Raw genomic sequence first — 23,069 nt, 5'->3', positions numbered from 1 at the left:
TGTTTTTTCTTTATTTATACTTTTTAACTGAATATCTTTGTCTGATTTAACTTTTTTCACTCCCCGTTTCTTCTGTCTATTTCAAACTCTTTCTCTCTCTCTCTCTCTCTCTCTCTCTCTCTCTCTCTCTCTCTCTCTCTCTCTCTCTCTCTCTCTCTCTCTCTCTCTCTCTCTCTCTCTCTCTCTCTCTTCTCTCTCTCTCTCTCTCTCTCTCTCTCTCTCTCTCTCTCTCTCTCTCTCTCTCTCTCTTTTTTTTTCTCCACCAATATTTTTCATCTTTTCAATGACTCCCAAAACCCCCAAAACGGATGTCTCAAAAATATGTCTAACTAACTTCATGAAAATTAAGATATTATTGCCCATTGTCTCATCCCTAAAGCAAAATTACAGCTGAAATTGGATTTTCGAGTATAGACAACACCTCTTAAGGGGCGTTTCGTCGTATTTTCACAGTAGCTATTGATAGGTTGATTTAGATTAGGTTAGGTGATTGTGAAAATACGACGAAACGTCCCTTATTAGGCGTTGTCATGAAAGGATAAATACCCGGATTTTCTTTACACGTACTTTAAAAGGTTTGGATAAAAATAATTTCTAGTATATTTTGTTCGCCTTTAAATTATAAAGAAAAAAATTGTCGTAAGTTTTCATAAAACCTAATCTTATATTTTTCTGTTCGTTGTTATGTAATGATTATTCAATTATCGCCATGAAACTTTTGTCTATAAAATTACTCTCTTATTCTTATTCCCTTCATACATACAAGAATGACATTTTTCATTGTTTTGCTGACTTTTAGCAAATTTAACATATATATCTAACTTTTTAAAAATAGGGTCAATTTTGATAAACAAAAAAAATCCATTTTATACACAATTTATTGACAGAAAAGTTTTGCACTGCTAGGTTGTACTGCCGTAAGTATTTAAGCCAACAAATGATAGAACGTGTTTGATAAAACTTTTGAGATTAGTTTAATTTCCAGTCCAATAACACCTTTCTTTCTTAGTATAGCTGATCATTTCCCAAATTTTCTTGATTTCAAGGTCCACTTTTGAATGCTTAATTTACAACATGTAGAGAGGATTTAGGAGAATTTTTCTTTCATTATCATATCCCTCTTCAATAAAGAATAAAAGGTTATTACAGAAAAAAAACAATACTAGCAATAGTCATTAAAATAAGCAGTAAGATGGAGACATTGAAGAACAATTTTTGAAAAAAAACTAAAACCTGAGCCTAAAACCATCCCGGGACCTATGCCTCCCTAAAAATGACAATTCAATTAATTCAGTAGTTATTGAAAGTTACAGACAAAAAAATTTTTACTTCTTTAAATAAATAAGATTATTAGTTAAGTAAATGTTATTTTTAAAATATTCTAGGAATAACAAACTTGAAACCACAATTGGAGTATAATTGTTGTGTGATTATATGGGGTGTAACTTTATTTATAACCACGCTTTACAGTGATAGACCGTCCAACAAATGGATATACCCTAGTCATAGAGTAGTTGTGTTAGAGTTAAGAGTGGCAATTTTGTGTTCAATCAAAATGAAATTATTAAATCCTTATACACGCGTACACACCTATATCTCTCTTTCTTTGTAACAATTTTGGGAAGTCAAGCTACTCTATAAAATTTGCCCGGCTTTGTCAAAGTCATTTTTTAGGTGGGGAGGGAGGCATTTTCCTTCAAAGTGCCTTGTTAGGCATAGAGCCCACCCTCCTTAAATTTTTAATAAATTCAAAATACGGGGGAGGGGGGTTAGTTTTCGTTTTTTTTATTATTTGAGGTCAGGTCAAGTTAAGATACTGGGTAAAATTACCCCCCCCCCCCTTAATTTATATTCATTCAAAAAAGAGAAAAGCCTATCGACTATTTAGATACAGGCAACTAAAGTTCACTACTGAAACATGTCTCTTGACAAGGGGAATATACACAAAAATACACCATCATTTTCTGTAAATCGTTCATATCAGATGAACAAAAAAATTTAACTTCAAAGCGTTCTACTTTCAAACTTGACACCCCACTTGGCTGTTTTAGGTGGTAGATACACCCATCTTTGGCCACTGATTTTTGAGTAGGTATGTCATTTTTTTGTATTTATTGCGTAACCTTTGGTTCAATGACTCCTTGCTACTTTTTCTTTATTTGCCCTATTTATCCAATCCAAAATCCAATTTATTTTTTTAAGTGCAGAATTATTGTCAGATGTAAGAAACTACCCAAAAATTTATGATTACGTCCAAAACTTTAAAAATAACATTTTGGGTATGTAAAAACTTTTGTTGTTGTATGGTTATGCATGTTGAAATCGTCCTACCAACGAGCAATAATTTTGTAAGCGAAGCAGCTCTGCAATTCTGCGTTACTTTCGATTGATTTGCCTTTCTGACAACAAATTTTACATACCAGATTCCTTTGACGATAAGGCACAATATCAAAAGCATAGTAACTATATTATAACATCCTTAAATGTTATTCAGCAAGCCATATTTTAGATTTTAAGCATTTAGTATTAAAAGTGATTACGCACTATATATATGACAATGTTCGTTTGTCACTTAAGCTGATTTATTTTCATACAGCTAAAAGTTTGTTAAAAGCGAAAAAGCAAAGAGGAAAAGGGAGTATATGCAGGAAGAGGATAATTAAAACAAATTTGTTATATAATTCATATCATGTTATGAAACACAGACATACTAGACGTTCATGTCCTTTTCGTGGATAGGATGGGTTTTATTTATAAAAAAGAACGATTAAGCTCAAAAGGGAGCATGGGGGTACCCTCCACAAAAAATATAATAAACCTTCATTGGACATATAATAAGCTTCACTGCAAAGAAGAACCTTTCATGGAAGCTTAGTATAACAATTTGTTTTAAACTATAAATGATTTTAAAATGCTAGCGTTGAAAAGGATAATTTCCCCCCTCCAAAAATAATTTTAAAAATAAAGACTTTTTCTCGTTAAAATTCTCGTTTAAAATGATTCCCTCATTAGAAAAAAAATTATGTCCAATAATCTAAAAATCCTAAGGAACAAACAGTTAGACATTACACTTTTAAACTTCCATATTATATTTTTTTCTTTTTTCTCAAATTCTCGTTCTTCTCTTTTAATCTCTATCTCCCTCTCTCTCTCTCTCTCTCTCTCTCTCTCTCTCTCTCTCTCTCTCTCTCTCTCTCTCTCTCTCTCTCTCTCTCTCTCTCTCTCTCTCTCTCTCTCTCTCTCTCTCTCTCTCTCTCTCTCTCTCTCTCTCTCTCTCTCTCTCTCTCTCTCTCTCTCTCTCTCTCTCTCTCTCTATCTATCTATCTATCTATCTATCTTCTCTCTCTTGCTACACCAATAGTCTTTTTTTTATGTCTTCTTTTGTCTTAATTTTTCTTTTTTTTCTTTCTTAGCATCTTTTTACCATATGATTCTTTAGATATATCTCTTTCTGTTTCTCATCTTCTCTTATTTTCTTTGTATGGCACTCTTACTCTTTAATAATTGAGCTCCCCTCCCTCCCTCCGGTTATTTTGAAATAAATTGAAAAAAAGGGGGCGGGGTGGTATCTTGTACCAGTTCTCATCACTGCTGAGCCTATACTTACTGTGAACTAACCCTGCTTTGCTATCTAGTACAAACCTAACTTGACCTACAGTAAAACAAACAGACGAAAAAATATTTCCTACCCCACTTATTTCAATTTAAAATTAAATAGGGATGTTTTGTGCGCGATAAGTTACTTTTAGGGAAAGCATCTTTTTTCTGTCTGTATTTGTAAGACTGTCTATGTCTAACTATTAGGCTTTGTCTATCTGTCAGTCTATTAGATATTAGATATTGTTAAATAATATTGTATATCCAATAGATTTAAAACCCTAGATGGGCTGTCAGACACAATAATCCGTCCAACTTAAAAATAAATTTCTAGCAGAAGAACATTTTTGTTTATGTTTAGTCACATATGAATCATGCAATGGTACGGGCATAATTTTTTTTTTGGACAATATAACTTTTCAAAAGCTATCTTTAGAAGCTCGTTATAAAAAAAAGATGACGTCATACAATACAAATGGCCAATGAAAGGCTAATACATAGACTAAATTACTAATTGCAGGCCAGTATACATTTTAATCGAACAATGGTAGGCCAGTATGACGTCATTTTTTACAGGCACTATAAAAATATTCCTATCTTTATCCTATGCAATTCAACTAAAATGATTTTCTTTTCTTACCAAAATGTGAACACATTCTAACCAATAAAATGGCCGGATTGTTCCTTTACTGTGCTTTTATTGGTCCAATTTACTGAGTAGGTATCTAGATCTGCAATATTTATTGTATATCCATACATCTGTCAATCAACCGCTATTTCAGAAACTCTTGAGAAAAAATATCAAGTGTCATCAAAATACTACTTACTCATAATAATATCTCATATACAAGGATGACAATATGCATAAAAACTAAGCAGACAAAATAATTCAACAAAATATGAATTAAGCATTGAATGGTTTAACGTTTTTCGGGACTATATATTATTGGGATGGTGAGTGTCATCCCCCCCCCCCCCTACCTGCCAAAAAGACTGCCAAACATACACTGGCATTGTACTAAACTTCTTTTAAAATCTGAAACATATCATAGAGAAACTTTTTTCTTAGTGTTGTTTCTCTTAGGGTGTTGGAGGAACAAATGAGCTATAAAACCTATAAGAAGCTTTTATTTAAAGGAGAACCATATCGGTTCAGCAGTTACTTAGATCCTTCAATACAAACAAACTTGCAGACATCCTGTTATTGTTATATTAGTTAACAATATATATATATATATGTTCAAAATAACAATGTGAGTAATGTTACTATTATTGCAGAATAGCTTCGCTTTAATACTATCACACAAAATCTTAATAACGGTATTAATTTCATGTTTTTTTTTTCAATGGCAAAATAATAATAAAATATAAATATTTTGATACGACAATGAATGATAAATTTATGCACATCCAAATGTTGATATACAAAATTTCATTATGTTTTTGGCAAGTTTGGTTACTGCAAATTTCAACTTACCCAATATTGAGCCAATGGACTGGAGGTTATGTTTATAAAACTTTGGGTACCATAGTAATTTAAAGGCCACTGTCCCACCCCTCGATCTTGGATATACTTTACACCTAAAATTGTATGTTCTTTATTTTAATTTTCTTAACCGTTCTTGTTCTCTTTGGGAGGATTCGATAACATATAAAACCCATCTACATAACTTTTAAAATTGACGTTTTATTGAATAATCGCCATTAGCATTTAGGGGTTGCTGAATAAGAATGGGGGTTGAAGGAGCAGAAAAATAGCATAAAACCATCCATAAATGAAGAAATCTAACTGTCCAGTAGTTAGTGATCTTAACGAACTGACAAACAATGGTTCCTTCCTTATATATTTTGATGGGTTTCCGGAGGAGCTAAGATGCAATAAATGGATTAAAATTCCTATGTAGGTGGAACCTAAATAATGTGTGTTGTTTTAAAATCTATAGAATTAAGACATTAAATTTTATGATAAACAAGGATGACAACATACATAAGTATAGTGGCCAAGCTCAAAAATAGAAAAAAAATCAAGAAATGAAAATAAATAGTTAAACAAGCAAATTGTAGATTAGATGCATAAAAATCATTGCAATCTTTCCAAGTAATTTAGAAGACAATAACGTATAAATATCAAATCTCTTTCATAGCTTTGCTGTCTGACAGACAGACTGAAAAAGTGAGTTATAGAGAAGCTTTGTATATTTACAATTCATGTTCAAATCATTTTGTCACGGGGTAGATCAGAACTGTTTGTAAAAATACTATCATTAGAGCAGATTATACAAAAATTCAATCTTAAGCTTAAATTGGGAAGCTTGTCTTCCCCCTTTGTTATTAACTTATAGTTTGACTGTCAGAGAACCAGGAGAACCATATCGGACCAGGGGTTAGCAAGGTCCAATTGACAGACAGACATCCTGCAACTTTTATACAACTTTTTCTCTCTAATAATCAATCCATTCCTTGGCTGTTGTTTGTTTTACGATACCTTTTGCATGGCTATTAGCTAAACACCGCGAATTCCCCATTATTTTAATGGGAATCGATCCCATGACATTAAAGATAATTCTATAGGTTATGCTCTTTCTACACACACATATCTCTCTTGCTGTTTCATTTTCCTTTTTAAAAGCTTTTCTATAATTAAGGTCAGTCCGTCTGGTTCGTTCTTAAGAAATGTTAGCATTGTCCCACCGATTTCAAACTTTGCATGATAATTCCTATAATAGTAACAGATCTATATTCGTTACTAAATAGAAAGTCTGTACGTCCATTTAAAATATGTTGATTTTTAACTTTTTACAACAACTTTTTGTATGATATATTTGTCTCATACATCTTTTATTTGGAATGCTGATTCCTTGGACAACAAGGTCCAATATTATGAGCGAAGTATCTTCACAATTACAAATCCTAAAATGAAAGTATTTCAATATTCAGAATTCTGTATTTAAGCAATTTAACAACAAATTATTTAAAATTTTGATCAGACTTACAAATTAATGTTCTGCTCATTAAGTTCTGACACTCAAAAAAATAATTGTTCGTTTGTCCTTCGATCTTTTTTATGGATGTTGTCATCTTTGTTTTATAATATTTTTAGGAGTAAAGATACTATATAATTCACTTTCTAATTACATGGGGAAAATGAGTTTTATTTTGCTGCTATTTAGGGGAAAAAAGTGATTTTTTTTGTAAAGATTTATTGACGGGGGGTGTATGCTCCACTGGATGCTTATGGGGAAGTTACCTAACAATCTAGATAATTAGAAATACAATGGGAAGTAAATAATCAAGGCAAATAAAAACTTTTTAACTGTTTTAATCAGGGGGGATGTAAATTTATCAAACATTTAGTGCTCCTCTTCTAGTTGCGTAGTTGCTCTACAATTGTTCGTGTCATTCACATATGGGAATTAAGCTGAGTTTCATTGTGACACACGAAAATTTATATAAAAAAATGTTATCATGAAAAGAGAATGGATTTGCGGATTTCACTTTCGTTGTATTTTCACACTAGCTTTTCTCATATTTCTAGCCACTGCGGGGAACTCTAACCCTGCAGAGCCAATTTCCTAACCTGGTGGGGGCAATCATTAACATTTACCTAACCTAACCTAAAATAGGCTATCAAAAGCTACTGTGAAAATACGACGAAACCATCTACTTTGTTTTCTTTCCATGTTCCAAAAAATCCTCACTATTAGTTCAGTTTATCGTAAATGTTTTTTAGTAGACGAGCTATAACTAGGGTCGGTCCGTCCGTCCGCTTTCACATTTTGCAACATTTTACTGTATCTTATCTTTTATCAATGACAGCCATCTAAATTTTTTTCTTAAATTCATGTTAATAATAGGTATGTTTGATTAAGTTTCTACCTTTCTCTTTTTTTTCTTTTTCTTTTTCTTTACAAAATATAATAAACTTTTAATACTGCGCTTGCGCTACTTATATACATAACTCTCCTTGTTAAAGCACAATTATGTCCTATTTCATCTAATAACATACAATTCTTTATTTTCCAAACTGTATGCTTCACTTTCAGTTAAAGTAAAATTGCTTAAAAATCTTGTTGCCTTTTATTGCTGCTCTATTTTTTCCCATTTAATTGAGAACCCTAAAAACTCAGGGAAAAGGGGGGATACTAATTTAATTAAGTTGATGTCATTCTTTATTGCTTTAAAGGAAGAATAATAATTAAACACATGATCTTTTATTGTCCATTGTCCTATCCCTTGATACCTGGTAAAATCCGTTAAATAGGGCAGCAAATTAGAGCTTGTCAAATAATCATCAACACAGGCGCGTACACAGGAATATGTCAGAGGGAGGGGATAGGTTGAGGATGAGCGAAGCAGTCCCTTAAAATAGACTATAGGGGGGAATTGAATGAGTGTAAGGTTGAAAATTTAAAAACCAATTTTGGGTAATGGAAAGAAAACGAAGTTGTGGGTTTCATTGTATTTTCACAGTAGATTTTAAAGGTTATTTTAGGTTAAGTTAAGTTATGTAAATGTTAATGATTGCCCCGCAGGGTTAGAAAATATGCCACGCAGGGCTAGAGCCCCCTGCAGAGGCTAGAATTAACTTCGTTTTTTTTCCATGATCCCCAATTTGTTATTGGTGTATGTATACCTGTTTATTCCCTCTTTTATTTGTTAGAGCCTTTTTAGACCCTCCTCTCATTGTGGGTTGATAATTTATCTACCATTTCCACATCCCTGTCTGTATAAGATAGATAGATAGATCAGTAATTATATATAAACAGGATAAATAAGAGGGAAATTAATTTGGGTTCATACCGAAATCTTCAGATTTCGTGTTAAAAATTTGTCATAGAATTATGATTATCCTATCAAAAGAGAGGTATACAAGGAAATAACAATTGACGAGAAACATATCTTTCCACTAAATATTATTTTAAATTTTTTTCCATTTGTTGCTTAACAAAAAAACAGTTGGAGAGAGATAGAAGGAAAAAGAAAGTGGGGTAGAAAAAAAGAAAGAGAGACCGAGAAAGATAGAAAAAGAGAGAGAGAGATAGAGGGGGGAGAGGGGGAGAGAGATAGGGGGAGAGGGGGAGAGAGAGAGGGGGGGGAAGAAGGAAAGAAATAGAGAGAACAAGAAATATTTATTGTACCAAAGAAGAAAATAATGAAAAAAGACTTCATCTTAATTCATAATTATTTATTCTATTTTTTATTTCAGTCATGACGGCAGAGAAATATGTCGAGGTAGATTGGATGATTTCTCAACAATTCTCTCACCAGGATTTAGGTAAATTTTAAAACAAGCATAGTAGCATCCATAAAAGCTCTAGTATCAGACTGTATGACAAACGAACAATAACTCTTGTAGAGAGTCAGACGACTTAAAGGTTTGAACTCAATAGATTTTTTTCAACCAATAAGAAATAAAGGATATATCTAAAGGGTATCATAACCAATGAAATTCCTTATATATTTGCCAGAGCTGCCAAAGTATTACTTCAACCAATCAGAAATCAGATTATGATTTCCAACCAATGAAAACTCTTTTTTTTTCAGGGCTGCCACTGTGTTTGTTGGACTGGCTGTTATAACCATAATTTTGTGTATTCTTGCTTTGGTTCTTTTCTTCATGTGCAGGTATTTCATATTTATATTATATTTTGATAATCGGAGCTGCTTTGTAATTAGGGTTTGTCCGTCCGTATTTTACCATTTACAATGCACTGTTTAAACACTTTCATCTCAATTCCTCACTATCCACTATTAAAGTTTTTAAAAAATTTAATTCAGGCATTCATCTCTTATTTAAAAAGTACCTAATTTTGTCTTTTATAGCTTAAAAATATTGAGAGTGGATTGGGTAAAACCTTTCATAATTTTTCTATTGTTTAAGTGCAAGTGATGTTTTCAAGATCTGTGGATGTATGCAGTTTCTATCAGGTTAGTACCTATATTGCAAAACACACTTATTTTAAAAATGGACACCTAAAAATGAATTACGGCATTTTTAGGGACCCTTGCGCTTTATATAATACTAGCCTCTAGGGGCTATGTCCCAAGAGGTAAAAAAATGGGTTTCTGTATTTACTTTTTTTTCTTTTTGGGGGGGGGGGGTTGGGGTTGTTCCAAACCCCAAGAAAATAGCTTAAAATCTCCACAGGACCAGTAGGTACATATATCCCTATAGAGTAGAGCCCAGTCTGTTCAGTGGTTACCGAGATCTTAAGCTTCAGTCAGATAGACATCAAGCTACTTTGTATTATAGATGATTTGCGTACTTTTTATAAGATTTTAAGAGAGGAAAAAAAAGATGGGTAAGTACTTTGGTCCAATAGACATTTGAGGGATTCTACCCAATCCTATAATACACAAAATGTCTATACTTGAAAAGACAAAGAGGATGACAACATTTATAAGTAGCGATGTTTAAAAATTAAAAAAAACAATTTAGTATAATGGGAATAATCAAACAGTTTGATAGAGAAATGAGTAAAAGAATACTAATGGTCTTGAAATTTAAAATTTTCAGTTATATTTAATTAATGGCAAAGGGACGGGCTGACGAAGTGACCTCCCCAAACATTGCAGATAGACGAACGGACCATGCGAGTTATAGTATAGCATACATAGGTCTATTGGTCAGTCAAATCTTTAAAAGATAGCAGTCGTATATATCTGAAAACAGCCGATTTAATCTCAGTTCTTAAAGTTTTATTATAACGTTTTCTTATTCATTAGCTTAACAACTTTGGGGGCTTTTGATTGGTTGGTTTATTTAGTTGAGTGTTCAAAAGTTTTAACCACTATTTTTATCTAGAGAAGTGGTAATTATGAGTATCATCGTTTTGGACGTACATCAATTTATCGGCCACTATTTTATCCCTTTAGGTTCCTTCAAAATAAGCAATAGAGTAGCTTCGCTACTAATATAAATCCATAGACAAATATGAATAGGAAGATGAAAGGGGAAATAATGGAATGGGAAGGGCAATGTATCAGGGTAATAAAGGGATAAGACAATGGCCGATAAATTCAAATACATTCCCAATGATATTAAACAAAATTACCTCTTCTCTAGATTACAGTTAGTGGTTTGGAACTCAACTTAATAAACCAACCTAAATCTAATCCAAAGTCCCCAAAGTTGTTACGATAATGAATACGAAAACACAACTATAAAACCTTGGGGACCAGTGCATTAAACAGCCCAATGTCCTCTCCCTCCCTGGCAGTGTTGTATACATTATGGTATTGTTGCAAGTAACGAAGGTCAAATTTGTTTGAAGTTTACCTATCAATGTTTAAAATCACAGTAAAATTTCTGGCTCAAGTAAATTAATATTCTGCTGTAATGTTATGGAAATTGATAGTCTAAAGGACTGAAATAGCTATGATTGGGTCTATTGAGGACCTATATGTCATTAGAATTACAAATAGATACAACATAAAAGATAAATATACATAGATAGATACATATTGTAATTCAATGTGGTTCTGTAAAATATTTTAGGTAACTTAAATCTAAAATTTCATTTATTTTATATCATCTAGAAGCTCTATATTCAAAGGGATATGGAAAGGCAGAAAAATAGCCTAAAACTATACAAAGACTTATTTATGAAAATAAAACAGCCTAAAATAATCTCTGGATCTGATAAGAAGATTCGCAGTAAAGGAGATCCATATTGGTTTAGCCGTTAGCGAGATCCTTAGTTACAAAAAAATCTTAATACTTTATATAATACGCTACGGGGGGGGGGGGTAACTAGTAACTTAAAGCAGAAATACCCCCCTCCCCCAAAAAAATATTTTGGATTTTTAGTATAAAGTAACATGTCCAAAATTATCCACAAATAATTTTACTCGACACACAGAAAACTGTCCCGAATTTGTATTTATTTTGAGGAACAAGACTCCAGTTACGTCATATTTTTCTTTCTCGAAAAAGGGAAGGGGGAAAGAAAAAAAAGGGAAGGGGGGAAGAAAAAAGAGATGGGAGAAAAGGGGGTTTTCCCCATCTCTTTTGAAGAGATTTTCTTCCCCCCTTCCCTTTTTCGGGAAAGAAAAATATGACGTCACTGGAGTCTTGTTCCTCAAAATTAATACAAATTCGGGACAGTTTTCTGTGTGTCATTTTACTCTATCCAAGGAAAACATCATATTATCATATCTAGGTGAAATTTAGCGCCCATTGTCCTATACCTAATAATAATAACCATCCTATATCTAACCAAAACTAATTACACATATGTCGATCATGTCGATCATGATAATATTTGGGATAAATTCGTCTTGAAGTAAGTATTAATTACCTTGCCAAAATTTTCAAGGACAAATATTCTGAAATCACCGTTTAACCAATAACATTAGAATTAGTCTGGATATATTTTATGTTGTCCGTTTGTCCGGCTATTGGAGATAACTAACCTAACCTAAACAAAATATTATTATATTATTACAAAAAAATATCTTTGTGGTCAATATGCAATATTAGGGAGACCACATAGGGATCTTAAGGGATAAGACAATGGACGATTAATTGATATACATCCCAAATGATGATAAACAGTATTCCCTTTCAGAAGATAATCGGTTAAAATGTTTCAACACTACAAGTTTTGAATCAACAAATCAAAATTCAATAAAACTATCCAAAGTTTTACGGCCAACGAATAAGATAACATAGTTATAAAACTTTGAGTACCAGTGTAATTTACAGAATTTAGATTAAATACTTTGTGATAAAGGAAAGATAAAAAGATTTATTTTACATTGAAGAAAAGTTCATGAAGGTAATTTATAGTTCTACTTGTCATATTGACTTCAATATTAATTTGGGTTTGGTATTCGGTTATAAATATTTATAAGCAATATGATTCGGGAGTTAGGAATAAGTAAATTTGTTTATATTAGGAGCCTACATTTTAGAAAGAACAAGGATGACAACATCCATAAAAGCGAAGATCTAAAACGGTGAACAAACGAACATTAACTTGTTGATTGTCAGAACTGACTTTAATGCATGAGTCTAAACAAAATTGTAAGTAAATTGCAAATAATAGTTTTTTTTCAAATTCAAAAATTTTCAAATAAGCAATAGGTTAAAGCAAGTTCTTTTCTTTGTACATTCGAATGGACGGACGTACGGATATGTAATTGAGTAGATTGCTTATTTTTTTAGTTATAACACTTAAACTTTATCCGTTCTGTATTAGCTATGAGTTTGGAAATACAGTTGGGGGTAGAAGGGGGAGGGGATTTAAAGTTATAAGCGAATAAATTTAGATAAATTAAATATCATTCAGTAAGGAGATTTGTTTTAAAACAAATAATGATTTTAGCTATATTTTATTTTATTTTATTTTTATTTTTTAGTTTTACTAGGATATTGGAATAAAAAATTATAGGATTAATTTCTTAATGTTGATATTTTCATATTTAATGCCTTTCCATGATAAAGTCTTTTTATGACTTAAAAAAAAAAAATAATATGTACATGATTTAAATTCTGACGTAACATGTTAAGACCAAGACCCCAGGGTTAAGACCTCCCGCAGGGGCTAGGCATAGGAAGAAGAACTACAACTTTCTTTATATTTAATTTATTTTAAATAATAGGAGCGGGAGCCAGTGCTCGACAGTAACTTTGAGGGAAAGCACTACATTTTTCTGCGTCTGCGTTATGTACAACTGTCGGCTAGGCTGCAGTTGCACATATATAAAAAATGTTGAAAAAGAGTTGATTTAATAGAATAAGTTTAGCTACTGTTTTGGTTAATATTAGCAGCTATTACTTTTCGGCTGTACATTTTTATACACGCCGTTTTGGGCCTTTTCTGTCGATTGTGTATAACTGTATGAATGTCTGTATTTGCGGCCCTGCGGATGCGGCTACCGAGTCCTGGTTCAAAGCTCTAATTTGAAAATAATTACAAACTATATTTAATGGATTTCCTTTAATAAACATTTACTTGTAGTTATAACAGTTTGAACATTTTCTTAATGATTTCAAGCAGCGTTGCTAGTATAAAATCCTTCTATCTGTCCGACGTTAATAAAGATATTTTGTAAGTCTTTACTAAGACAATATTTTTTTATTTAGTTATAACATTACCCTGTAAATCATAATAAATTGTACCAAAAGTTTTTTGTGATAAAATGCTCTATTATTCGTTGGCACAAAAACTTTCTAGGCAATTATTCTTATCTTCGGAATGAGCATTTTGAAGATGATTAAAGTCCTTCAACATATTAAGACGTCATACGATAAAAAAGCCAATGAGAGGCCAGTATACACTGTAATTGACCAATGGTAAAATTTATGCTGGCCTTTCATTGGTTATTTTATCGTAAGATGTCATAATCTGTTGAGAGACTTTAATAATCTTCAGCATTTTTGAAAATCATCATTGTGGATCTATCGTCCATTACTTTATCTCATTTATTATGAATCTGCAATTAGTCAGTTAATTTAGAAGCTTAAAATTGTTTGGGTAGAAAATAGAATAGGACTCTAATAAAGGGTAAAGAAGGTTGCGGTGAAATTCCGTAAAAATGTGTGTTTTAAGGCTTAAAAATATATAGTAGAACGATAATATTCACTAAATATGTGTATTTCTTATTGAAAGGAACTATAGACAACAAATTTTTTTAAAAAGTTAACATAAATTTTTATCGTTCTACTACTGTTTTTAACCTGAAACACACAACCTTTACGGATTTTACCCGCAACCTTCTTTTCCCTTTATCCTCCATTGTCTTATCTGTATGACTGAACAATGGCTACTCAAAAATAAAGATTAGATATAACCATTTAGGTGCAAATTCAAATTTACACTCTAAAAAATATCTTTCAATAGTGAAGTTTGTTGAAAAACAACAATAACTTTTTATATCACATCTAGTTTATGGTTATCTAATGGCAAAAACATGAAAAAAACACAGAAAAGCTTAACATCTTAAGGACTAGACCTTAAAAAGACCGCACACAAGGGACAAACCGAGTAGAATTAGCAATGATTATATTTCTGTATTTTTGTCAGTGATTTTATATTATCGACTGGCTATTTCAACTGTATGTTTCTTTTCAGGGATGTTCAAGTTGGTAAATAGACTACAAAAACATATCTGTGAAACTACTCTATAATAGGGTTCCAGGACAAACGCAGGAGTCCCAAACGTCAGAGTGGACAAACACAGGAGTGTTAAAATATTAATTTAATTAAGTATTTCTATACAGGTTAGGTTAGGTTAAGATATGAATATATAAATAAGCCCCCCGCAGGGTTAGGTATTTAAAAACCTATAAGATAGTTTGAAATAGGTTAGGTAAGGTTTAGTTTCCACTTCGGCGTTTGGGACTCCTGCATTTGTCCTAGGACCTATAATAGACACTTTCCGTCAGTGTGTCCGTCATAGTCCATATTCAAAACGGTTAACAACATTATAAATTTATTTACCTTTTATTTCTGTAACTTTTCAGCAATTTTACAGGGAGAAGGCAATGGAAAGAAAATTACAGTGTTTTTTCTCTCATTAAAGTACCTTGTTGAGCTGAAACATTAAAGCAGTAAGAGGTTGTTTTTCGTTTGTTTGCTTATTAGGTAATAAAAATACCTCCCCCCCTTATTTTATTTTTTTTTAAATAAGATGGGAAAGGGGTAACAGGAATTTTTGTGTAAAGGCATCAAAACATACCCCAAAAAGAACTATTTAATTCAAATTTGGTATTGGGGGCGGTGTGATTTTTATTTCCCCCCTGTGAATTTTCCCTATTTCCCTGCATTTTATTGAACATTGTTCATCTTTGCCCTTCAAATTCAGGCTGTTCCTTTAGTCAAGTTTTCTCAAACAAGGGTATTTTTGTCCAATAGCAACATAATACAAGTAATTATGTTCGGAAACATTAAATTAAGCTATTTAATAGGCTATGGAACAAATAATTGACAATAATGTTGATTAAGTAATAAGAGACAGGAAGAAAGGGGACATTGGGCTGTTTATTACACTAGTCCCCAAAGTTTTTTTATAACGTTTTTTATTTTTAATGAATTTTTGGTTGGTTGATTCATTAAGTAGAGTGTCCAAACGTTTCAATCAATAATTGTAACCTACAGAAAAGAGAAGTTTGTGTATAATCATTTGGGATGTACATCAATTAATTGGCCATTGTCTTATCCCTTTAGATCCCTGATAAAGAGAACCTCTTTAAAAGTTAGTTTCTACAGCTGTTCACGTTCAATCCAGCTATATCTCAACTATATAGTGGCTTTGCTCCTCAAAACTTTAGTATAGTGTGATAAACATAAAATCTGATGTTATAAATCAACATTAAGACTCCAAGAAACCGGCATACTTAAGACAATAAAAAAGCAATCAACAGTTTCTATCTTGATTCTTGACCTTGTGTGTAAGTGTTAACAGTAGAACAGCTACTATAATGATCTTCTAATCTGTAATTCAATTGTTAGTAAGATTTGATTTCACTCTGTAGTTTTAATATGACATATTATTAAAATTTTATTGTAATTTGCTTTTTAGGAAGCTTTACATTAATCCGCGCTGGATTAAAATCAGTTCATTCCCCTCTTCCTTGAAAATGTATTTATGTTTCTAAAACTCCCAAGAACATCTAATAAAAACGGGAGAAAATAAAGTAATAATCCCCAAAAACTAAATTTGGGGGTCCAAATTTTCAAAACTATCTTAGACCCTCCCCGAATCCCCCCCCCCCCCCCCCCAACTTTTATATTATTAGTTTAGCAGAAGAATTATCCTTTGACTTCAAATGTTTATGCTAGATTATCTAATGATCAATTCTAAATGATAGATTTATGCAAAATTATATTTCAAAATATTTGTAGTGATATTGCACTCGCTGATAATTATGTTTGATTAAATACCATTTCACCCCCCCCCCCCCCCCATATTAATTTTTGCTCTAAAGTAACTTTTGTTATTTATATATTTATGTCTTTATGTATGCCCAATAATATTTCGTAAACTGCTTGGCTGATATATCAATATTTTCTGTGAAGTTTAGTATTAGTTCTTGGCAGGTTTTACCCTTCAAGAAAAGAAAAAACGAATACCTCTCCCCTCTCCTGGAGGTGTAGCACCCAAATGCTGGGCGTGAAGCCATTTACAAGTAGATAAAGTAACAGTATTAGTTTGGGTGTGCAGTTTTTCCAACATTGATTTTAGATAACGCATTTTTTACGCAATTTTCATTGGAAAGACTGATTTTTTTAAAATAAAAGTTATGGTTATGTATTTTTTACGTTTTTGGCTAAATAATTACTAAGTGTCTGTATGTTTTTACCGAAGGATCTCGATAACGGCTGAACCGATCGGGTTCTCCTTTGCAGGGAAGGTTTAAAAATATTTTGGAGGAGAGTACCACCAGCCTCTAGAAATAGTCCTTAGAAAAATTACCCCCTCCAAACAAAAAAATTGTTTCTTTTTTTCTTTTCAAATTTAAGTTCAAAAATTGGTTTATCAAATTCACCTCTCCCCTCCTCAAGTGCCCCCAGAGGCCTCTAGGGGCGTAGCCAATAGTAATTAATATTGAAATAATTTGAGATTTGCAATCTTGTGTAAGTTTGTTTGGACACCCGCATATTAGTTTGATATTGTTGAGAGATGCCTACAAATTGTGTTTATGGGTGATGGGCAAAATTTTCATATTTTATACGAATTATGTAATTTCAGGGGTATCGGGTTATGGCAATTGAGAAAAGAATTGGTCCTTTAGCTTGACTTTATAATGTGATTGGTTAAGAGAAGAAAATTTTTGTTTTTGGCATTTTATTACTGTAATTATACTTTTAAAAACTCATTATTAATCTCCAACTTTTCATCAAGTAAATATTTTGTTTAAAATTTGTATTTCATAATGAAGAAAACATAAACAGTATATAATTAAAATATGAAGAACAGATGAAAAACAGAGCATAACATGTTTTGCTTTCTATTTTGCATATGTTGCAAATATTTGAATCGACTCATTTAAATTTTAAAAAATTATTTGTGCTTGGTAGTGTTCGATTCAATTGTTTTATAACAAAGTTTTTAAATTGTAATAAAATTAATAGATTTAATAATTTCTGAATTTTTATTTCAAAAAGTTCTCTGTAGGTTTAAGAACAGCTCTTTTTTAGATGAAAACTAATATTAAAATATAAATTTTCTTTATATTATTGCCATATTTTTCAATGTCTCACATAGGAAATTTAAACAAAATGGTTACTTTTTTGTTTAATTACAAAATTTAAAACATGAATTCACGATTTGCTTAATTAAGATAAGGCTATAAAAGGTAAAAAGTAATCCATTTAATTTCATAGTGTTGATATTTATTTGTTTTTAGGAGTTTGTCTTTGTATTGGAATTCTTAGCTATCCTGCTGGATGGGACAACCAGGAGGTCAGAGCCATCTGTGGACCACAGGTAAACTAAATTCTGAGCTATCCTGCAGGATGGGACAACCAGGAGGTCAGAGCCATCTGTGGACCACAGGTAAACTAAATTCTGAGCTATCCTGCTGGATGGGACAACCAGGAGGTCAGAGCCATCTGTGGACCACAGGTAAACTAAATTCTGAGCTATCCTGCAGGATGGGACAACCAGGAGGTCAGAGCCATCTGTGGACCACAGGTAAACTAAATTCTGAGCTATCCTGCAGGATGGGACAACCAGGAGGTCAGAGCCATCTGTGGACCACAGGTAAACTAAATTCTGAGCTATCCTGCTGGATGGGACAACCAGGAGGTCAGAGCCATCTGTGGACCACAGGTAAACTAAATTCTGAGCTATCCTGCAGGATGGGACAACCAGGAGGTCAGAGCCATCTGTGGACCACAGGTAAACTAAATTCTGAGCTATCCTGCTGGATGGGACAACCAGGAGGTCAGAGCCATCTGTGGACCACAGGTAAACTAAATTCTGAGCTATCCTGCAGGATGGGACAACCAGGAGGTCAGAGCCATCTGTGGACCACAGGTAAACTAAATTCTGAGCTATCCTGCAGGATGGGACAACCAGGAGGTCAGAGCCATCTGTGGACCACAGGTAAACTAAATTCTGAGCTATCCTGCAGGATGGGACAACCAGGAGGTCAGAGCCATCTGTGGACCACAGGTAAACTAAATTCTAAGCTATCCTGCAGGATGGGACAACCAGGAGGTCAGAGCCATCTGTAGACCACAGGTAAACTAAATTCTAAGCTATCCTGCAGGATTGGACAACCAGGAGGTCAGAGCCATCTGTGGACCACAGGTAAACTAAATTCTGAGCTATACTGCAGGATGGGACAACCAGGAGGTCAGAGCCATCTGTGGACCACAGGTAAACTAAATTCTGAGCTATCCTGCAGGATGGAACAACCAGGAGGTCAGAGCCATCTGTGGACCACAGGTAAACTAAATTCTGAGCTATCCTGCAGGATGGGACAACCAGGAGGTCAGAGCCATCTGTGGACCACAGGTAAACTAAATTCTGAGCTATACTGCAGGATGGGACAACCAGGAGGTCAGAGCCATCTGTGGACCACGGGTAAACTAAATTCTGAGCTATCCTGCAGGATGGGACAACCAGAAGGTCAGAGCCATCTGTGGACCACAGGTAAACTAAATTCTGAGCTATCCTGCAGGATGGGACAACCAGGAGGTCAGAGCCATCTGTGGACCACAGGTAAACTAAATTCTGAGCTATCCTGCAGGATGGGACAACTATGAGGTCAGAGCCATCTGTGGACCACAGGTAAACTAAATTCTGAGCTATCCTGCTGGATGGGACAACTATGAGGTCAGAGCCATCTGTGGACCACAGGTAAACTAAATTCTGAACTATCCTGCAGGATGGAACAACCAGGAGGTCAGAGCCATCTGTGGACCACAGGTAAACTAAATTCTGAGCTATTCTGCAGGATGGGACAACTATGAGGTCAGAGCCATCTGTGGACCACAGGTAAACTAAATTTTGAGCTATTCTTGGCCCTAAACACATACAACTTACTACACTTAATAGTTATGACGACTGTATGAGAAAGGTTTGGTTGTCTGAACTTTAATGGATGTAATTAAACATGCAGAGGTATAGAAAATATTTATAGTCTGCGTACCCTCTTGATAGAGTGGGCTACCAATGGATTATTTGGCTTTAGTGTTTCTAACTGATTTAAGGAATGAAATTTATATTTAGACACATATACAAACATATCTTTATAATGTAGCTTCACTATTTAATAAAACATTGTTTTTAGCTACTTTTAGTAATGATTTGAATAAATTACTTTATACCAGAAACTAATTATTAGTCAGAAAAATTTAGTGACATACTGGTTCTAACGACCTCTTAAACGGTGGTCTCTAAAAGGTTTGTCTTTCAGAGTTTCTATTATTTATCCAGCTGTTTTGATGAAAATTTTCAAGAATTTTTTAAATAAAGCTAATACGATCATATTTCCTGTTAATTTAAGAAGTTCTTACTTCTTTACATAAAAGGACAGTTAACTTTTTTCCATCTATCTGTCGTTCTTTGGTGTAAGAATGTCTGTTTGTCTGTCTGTCTGTGTCTGTCATTGTCGTGTGAATGTGACATTAGACATTCCAAAGAATCCCTCTAATTCAATGCGGTAACAGCACATTAATGTAATATTATAGACCTGAAAGCTACTGTGACGGCTAAGAAAAGAATTGTTCTTGGATCCTGCCGTTAGTGCGAGTTAATATGGTCATTATAGACACTGCACGGAAGCAAAATAGCACGAAAACAAAAATATACAATATTATACGTTCCAATAAAGTAACATTAACAGAAAAATAGGATTAATAAAGAATAATCCTATTATATAAAATAGTAAGGTTTTTTTTGTATGTAGCTTGAGATATAGATAACTTTAAAGAAGAAGAAAAAGATATTGGAAGCTGTTTTTTTATTTTCTTTTCAATTAACAATCTTTGAACTTTCTTTAAATATTAAGAAGCCAAAGAAATATTATAGAATTTATTCTAATAAGACTAGCCTGTTTTTGGGTTAAGGCATTTCGTCATTGAAGGACAAAAGAAAATTTATTTATTAAGGTATTTAGTATGACAAGTTTGTGCAATAATTCATTATATGTTTTTTAAAAACACTGTTTTTGAGATGTTTATTTTTAGTGCTACATTCTTCTGACACCAATATTTTAGTATTACAACATAATTTTAACTTGTCATATCATGATAATGTGATGTACTATCGGTCTTTTTGTGTCTTATATGTCCAAGGAAACCGGTCATTTGAGTGAGTGATTCCTCAAAAATTGAATATGACTTTAAATGGCAAAAACTAGTCGTTCAAAACAGTTGTCTCATAAAGATTGAAGATACGGGGATAAATATTTTGGTAAAGAAAAAGATGTATTAGGATTAAAATTAGAAAACGTTTTATAGAGATAATTTATATCTTTCTGAAGTTAAAGATAAATATAATTAAATCACAAAAACGTTGTTTTACTTTTCTTTAAAAGATATATATTATTTTGCTGAAATATGTTTGAAAGTTTAATTGAAGCTTCATAATATCAATTTATATTTTTAATATCAGTACTATAATACTAATAGCTGTTAATTTCACTGATTTCAGACTCAAAATTCTTTAGTATTCTTGTTTTCGTTTGTGGGATATTATAATTAGTTCTTAAACAACATTTGTTATTTGTTTCCTATAGTGTGTTTTTTTGCAATTATTAAACACTACGAAAGAGACAAATGCTAAAGTGAATGAACATCACTTTTATGAGGTGTTTAACGATTAAAAACTTTAAAGATAAAAATAATATTAAAAATACACTCAGACAATCTTAAAAGTTTCCGTTATAAAGCAGTAATGACCATTTTATGCAAAAAACTTTGCTATTAGTAGCTTACATCAATAAACAACATATAGCTTTTTATGAAAGACACCAACTATGCCAAGAAAGTACGGAAGCTTTAAAAGTAAAAGGCAAAAATCCATATATTTAATTTCTTGAATCTGTTTTATTTTTGTCCATAATAGTAAATAAAAATATGTGCTGTACAAAATCGAAACCCTAACTAACCCTCTATCATATCGCTATTTTAGATAGTTCAGATATTAAACCACATTTAGCTATGTATCCCTAGCTATATTTGAACCATGGGGGGGGGGGGGGGGTTGGACTTTAAATGATATTTAAAATTTTGAACAAGAAAACAATAAAAAATATAAATAAATTTTCCACCAATCCCTCATTGCCTGTGTTCCTAATCAAAAGGTGATTTTTGGGGATCAAAAATTCACTAATTAAACCAACTGAACTTAATTGCGAATCTTCATTTTCAAAGTTGGGGGATAGGAAGATATATTTCAAAATATCAAAACAAATTAAATTTTTAAAAATTTCGATAGACATTCTTGGATTTCGTTACGACGATACATGCTTTTTTTATGTCATATTTGACAGTAATGTCTATAGAATGATTTAATAAGTAAGCAATGTCTACTTTTAAAGCCCATTGACTTTTTTTTTAATTTGACTGATAAATATTTTCAAAGGATATCTTTCCGTGTTGGGAGTCACAGCTAAGATTTTTGCATTTAATTAGCAAATTAATTATGCTCACGGGTTACGGTAAGAAGGGGGGGTGGGGATGATTGAGCTAACTCATGGGTAACTATAAAGGGGGAGGGGTGGGTATAATGTATATTAGCGACGAAGCTTTTTCAATATTTTATACTTTCTGCTAGGTAAACGATTTGTGGTGTAAACAGAACAAACTGATATGCCATAGTTATATTGTTGCTTCGCTTCTTAAAGGAGAATAAATTTTTATAGAGATGCTACGCATAGAAATTATTACATTAATCGTATGTACTTTATATATCATCAAGCGGCTACGCTCCTAGAGGAGTCATTTCACTATTCATTTAAAACAAAAAGTAAAAATAGATTTTCAAATTTAGTTTTTTTTAAACTTTTGATGAAAATTTGTGAACAACTGTCCCTATCCCTGAATTTAACGGGCTATGCTAATTAGACAGAAAAGAATATTTTTTCGAAAAAATATTTAATCTGTGTCAATATTATACTGTAATTAAAATAACCAAAAAATTATATTAGTAAAGCTTCGAAACTGATTAATATCTGCTGGATTAGAACCAGTTCTGAATCCTGAGCCATATTAAAAAAAACATGTATCGTATTTTATCATAAACAATTATGTTGGTCTTTGCCTTCAGCCCTTCATGGCCATCAAAACTAGAATTATATTATGATTTTTCATTAAGGTATTTTTGGCATTTTTTAAACATAAAAGCAAAAATTTCATTTGCTTTTAATTATTAAAATCCTTGTCCCTGCAATTAACTTGATTATTGATTTAATACACCATAGGCTCAAAATTATAAATGATTGGGTGAGACTTCAATTCCGCGTATATTTCACTTTAGGTCAGGGTGCTTTCACAGAAAGTGCCAGGTGA

General features: G+C 32.6%; 1 protein-coding gene across 1 annotated transcript in view; it reads left to right on the top strand.

The window, feature by feature from the left end:
* The window catches only part of Tmhs (Tetraspan membrane protein in hair cell stereocilia), a 56,183-nt gene that overhangs the window by 25,148 nt on the left and 7,966 nt on the right, over positions 1 to 23,069 (top strand). Inside the window, exons 3-6 of the mRNA XM_080147112.1 lie at positions 8,804 to 8,872; positions 9,142 to 9,222; positions 9,479 to 9,525; positions 17,954 to 18,033. Coding sequence (XP_080003238.1) covers positions 8,804 to 8,872; positions 9,142 to 9,222; positions 9,479 to 9,525; positions 17,954 to 18,033 — 277 coding nt within the window. The remainder of the gene's footprint in view (positions 1 to 8,803; positions 8,873 to 9,141; positions 9,223 to 9,478; positions 9,526 to 17,953; positions 18,034 to 23,069) is intronic.

This window comes from Acartia tonsa, chromosome 14 (genome assembly GCF_053477335.1).
Source record: "Acartia tonsa isolate MP-2025a chromosome 14, ASM5347733v1, whole genome shotgun sequence".
Lineage (NCBI taxonomy): Eukaryota > Metazoa > Arthropoda > Copepoda > Calanoida > Acartiidae > Acartia > Acartia tonsa.
Note: the sequence above shows the minus strand (reverse complement) of the source record. Positions and strands in the feature narration are given on the sequence as shown.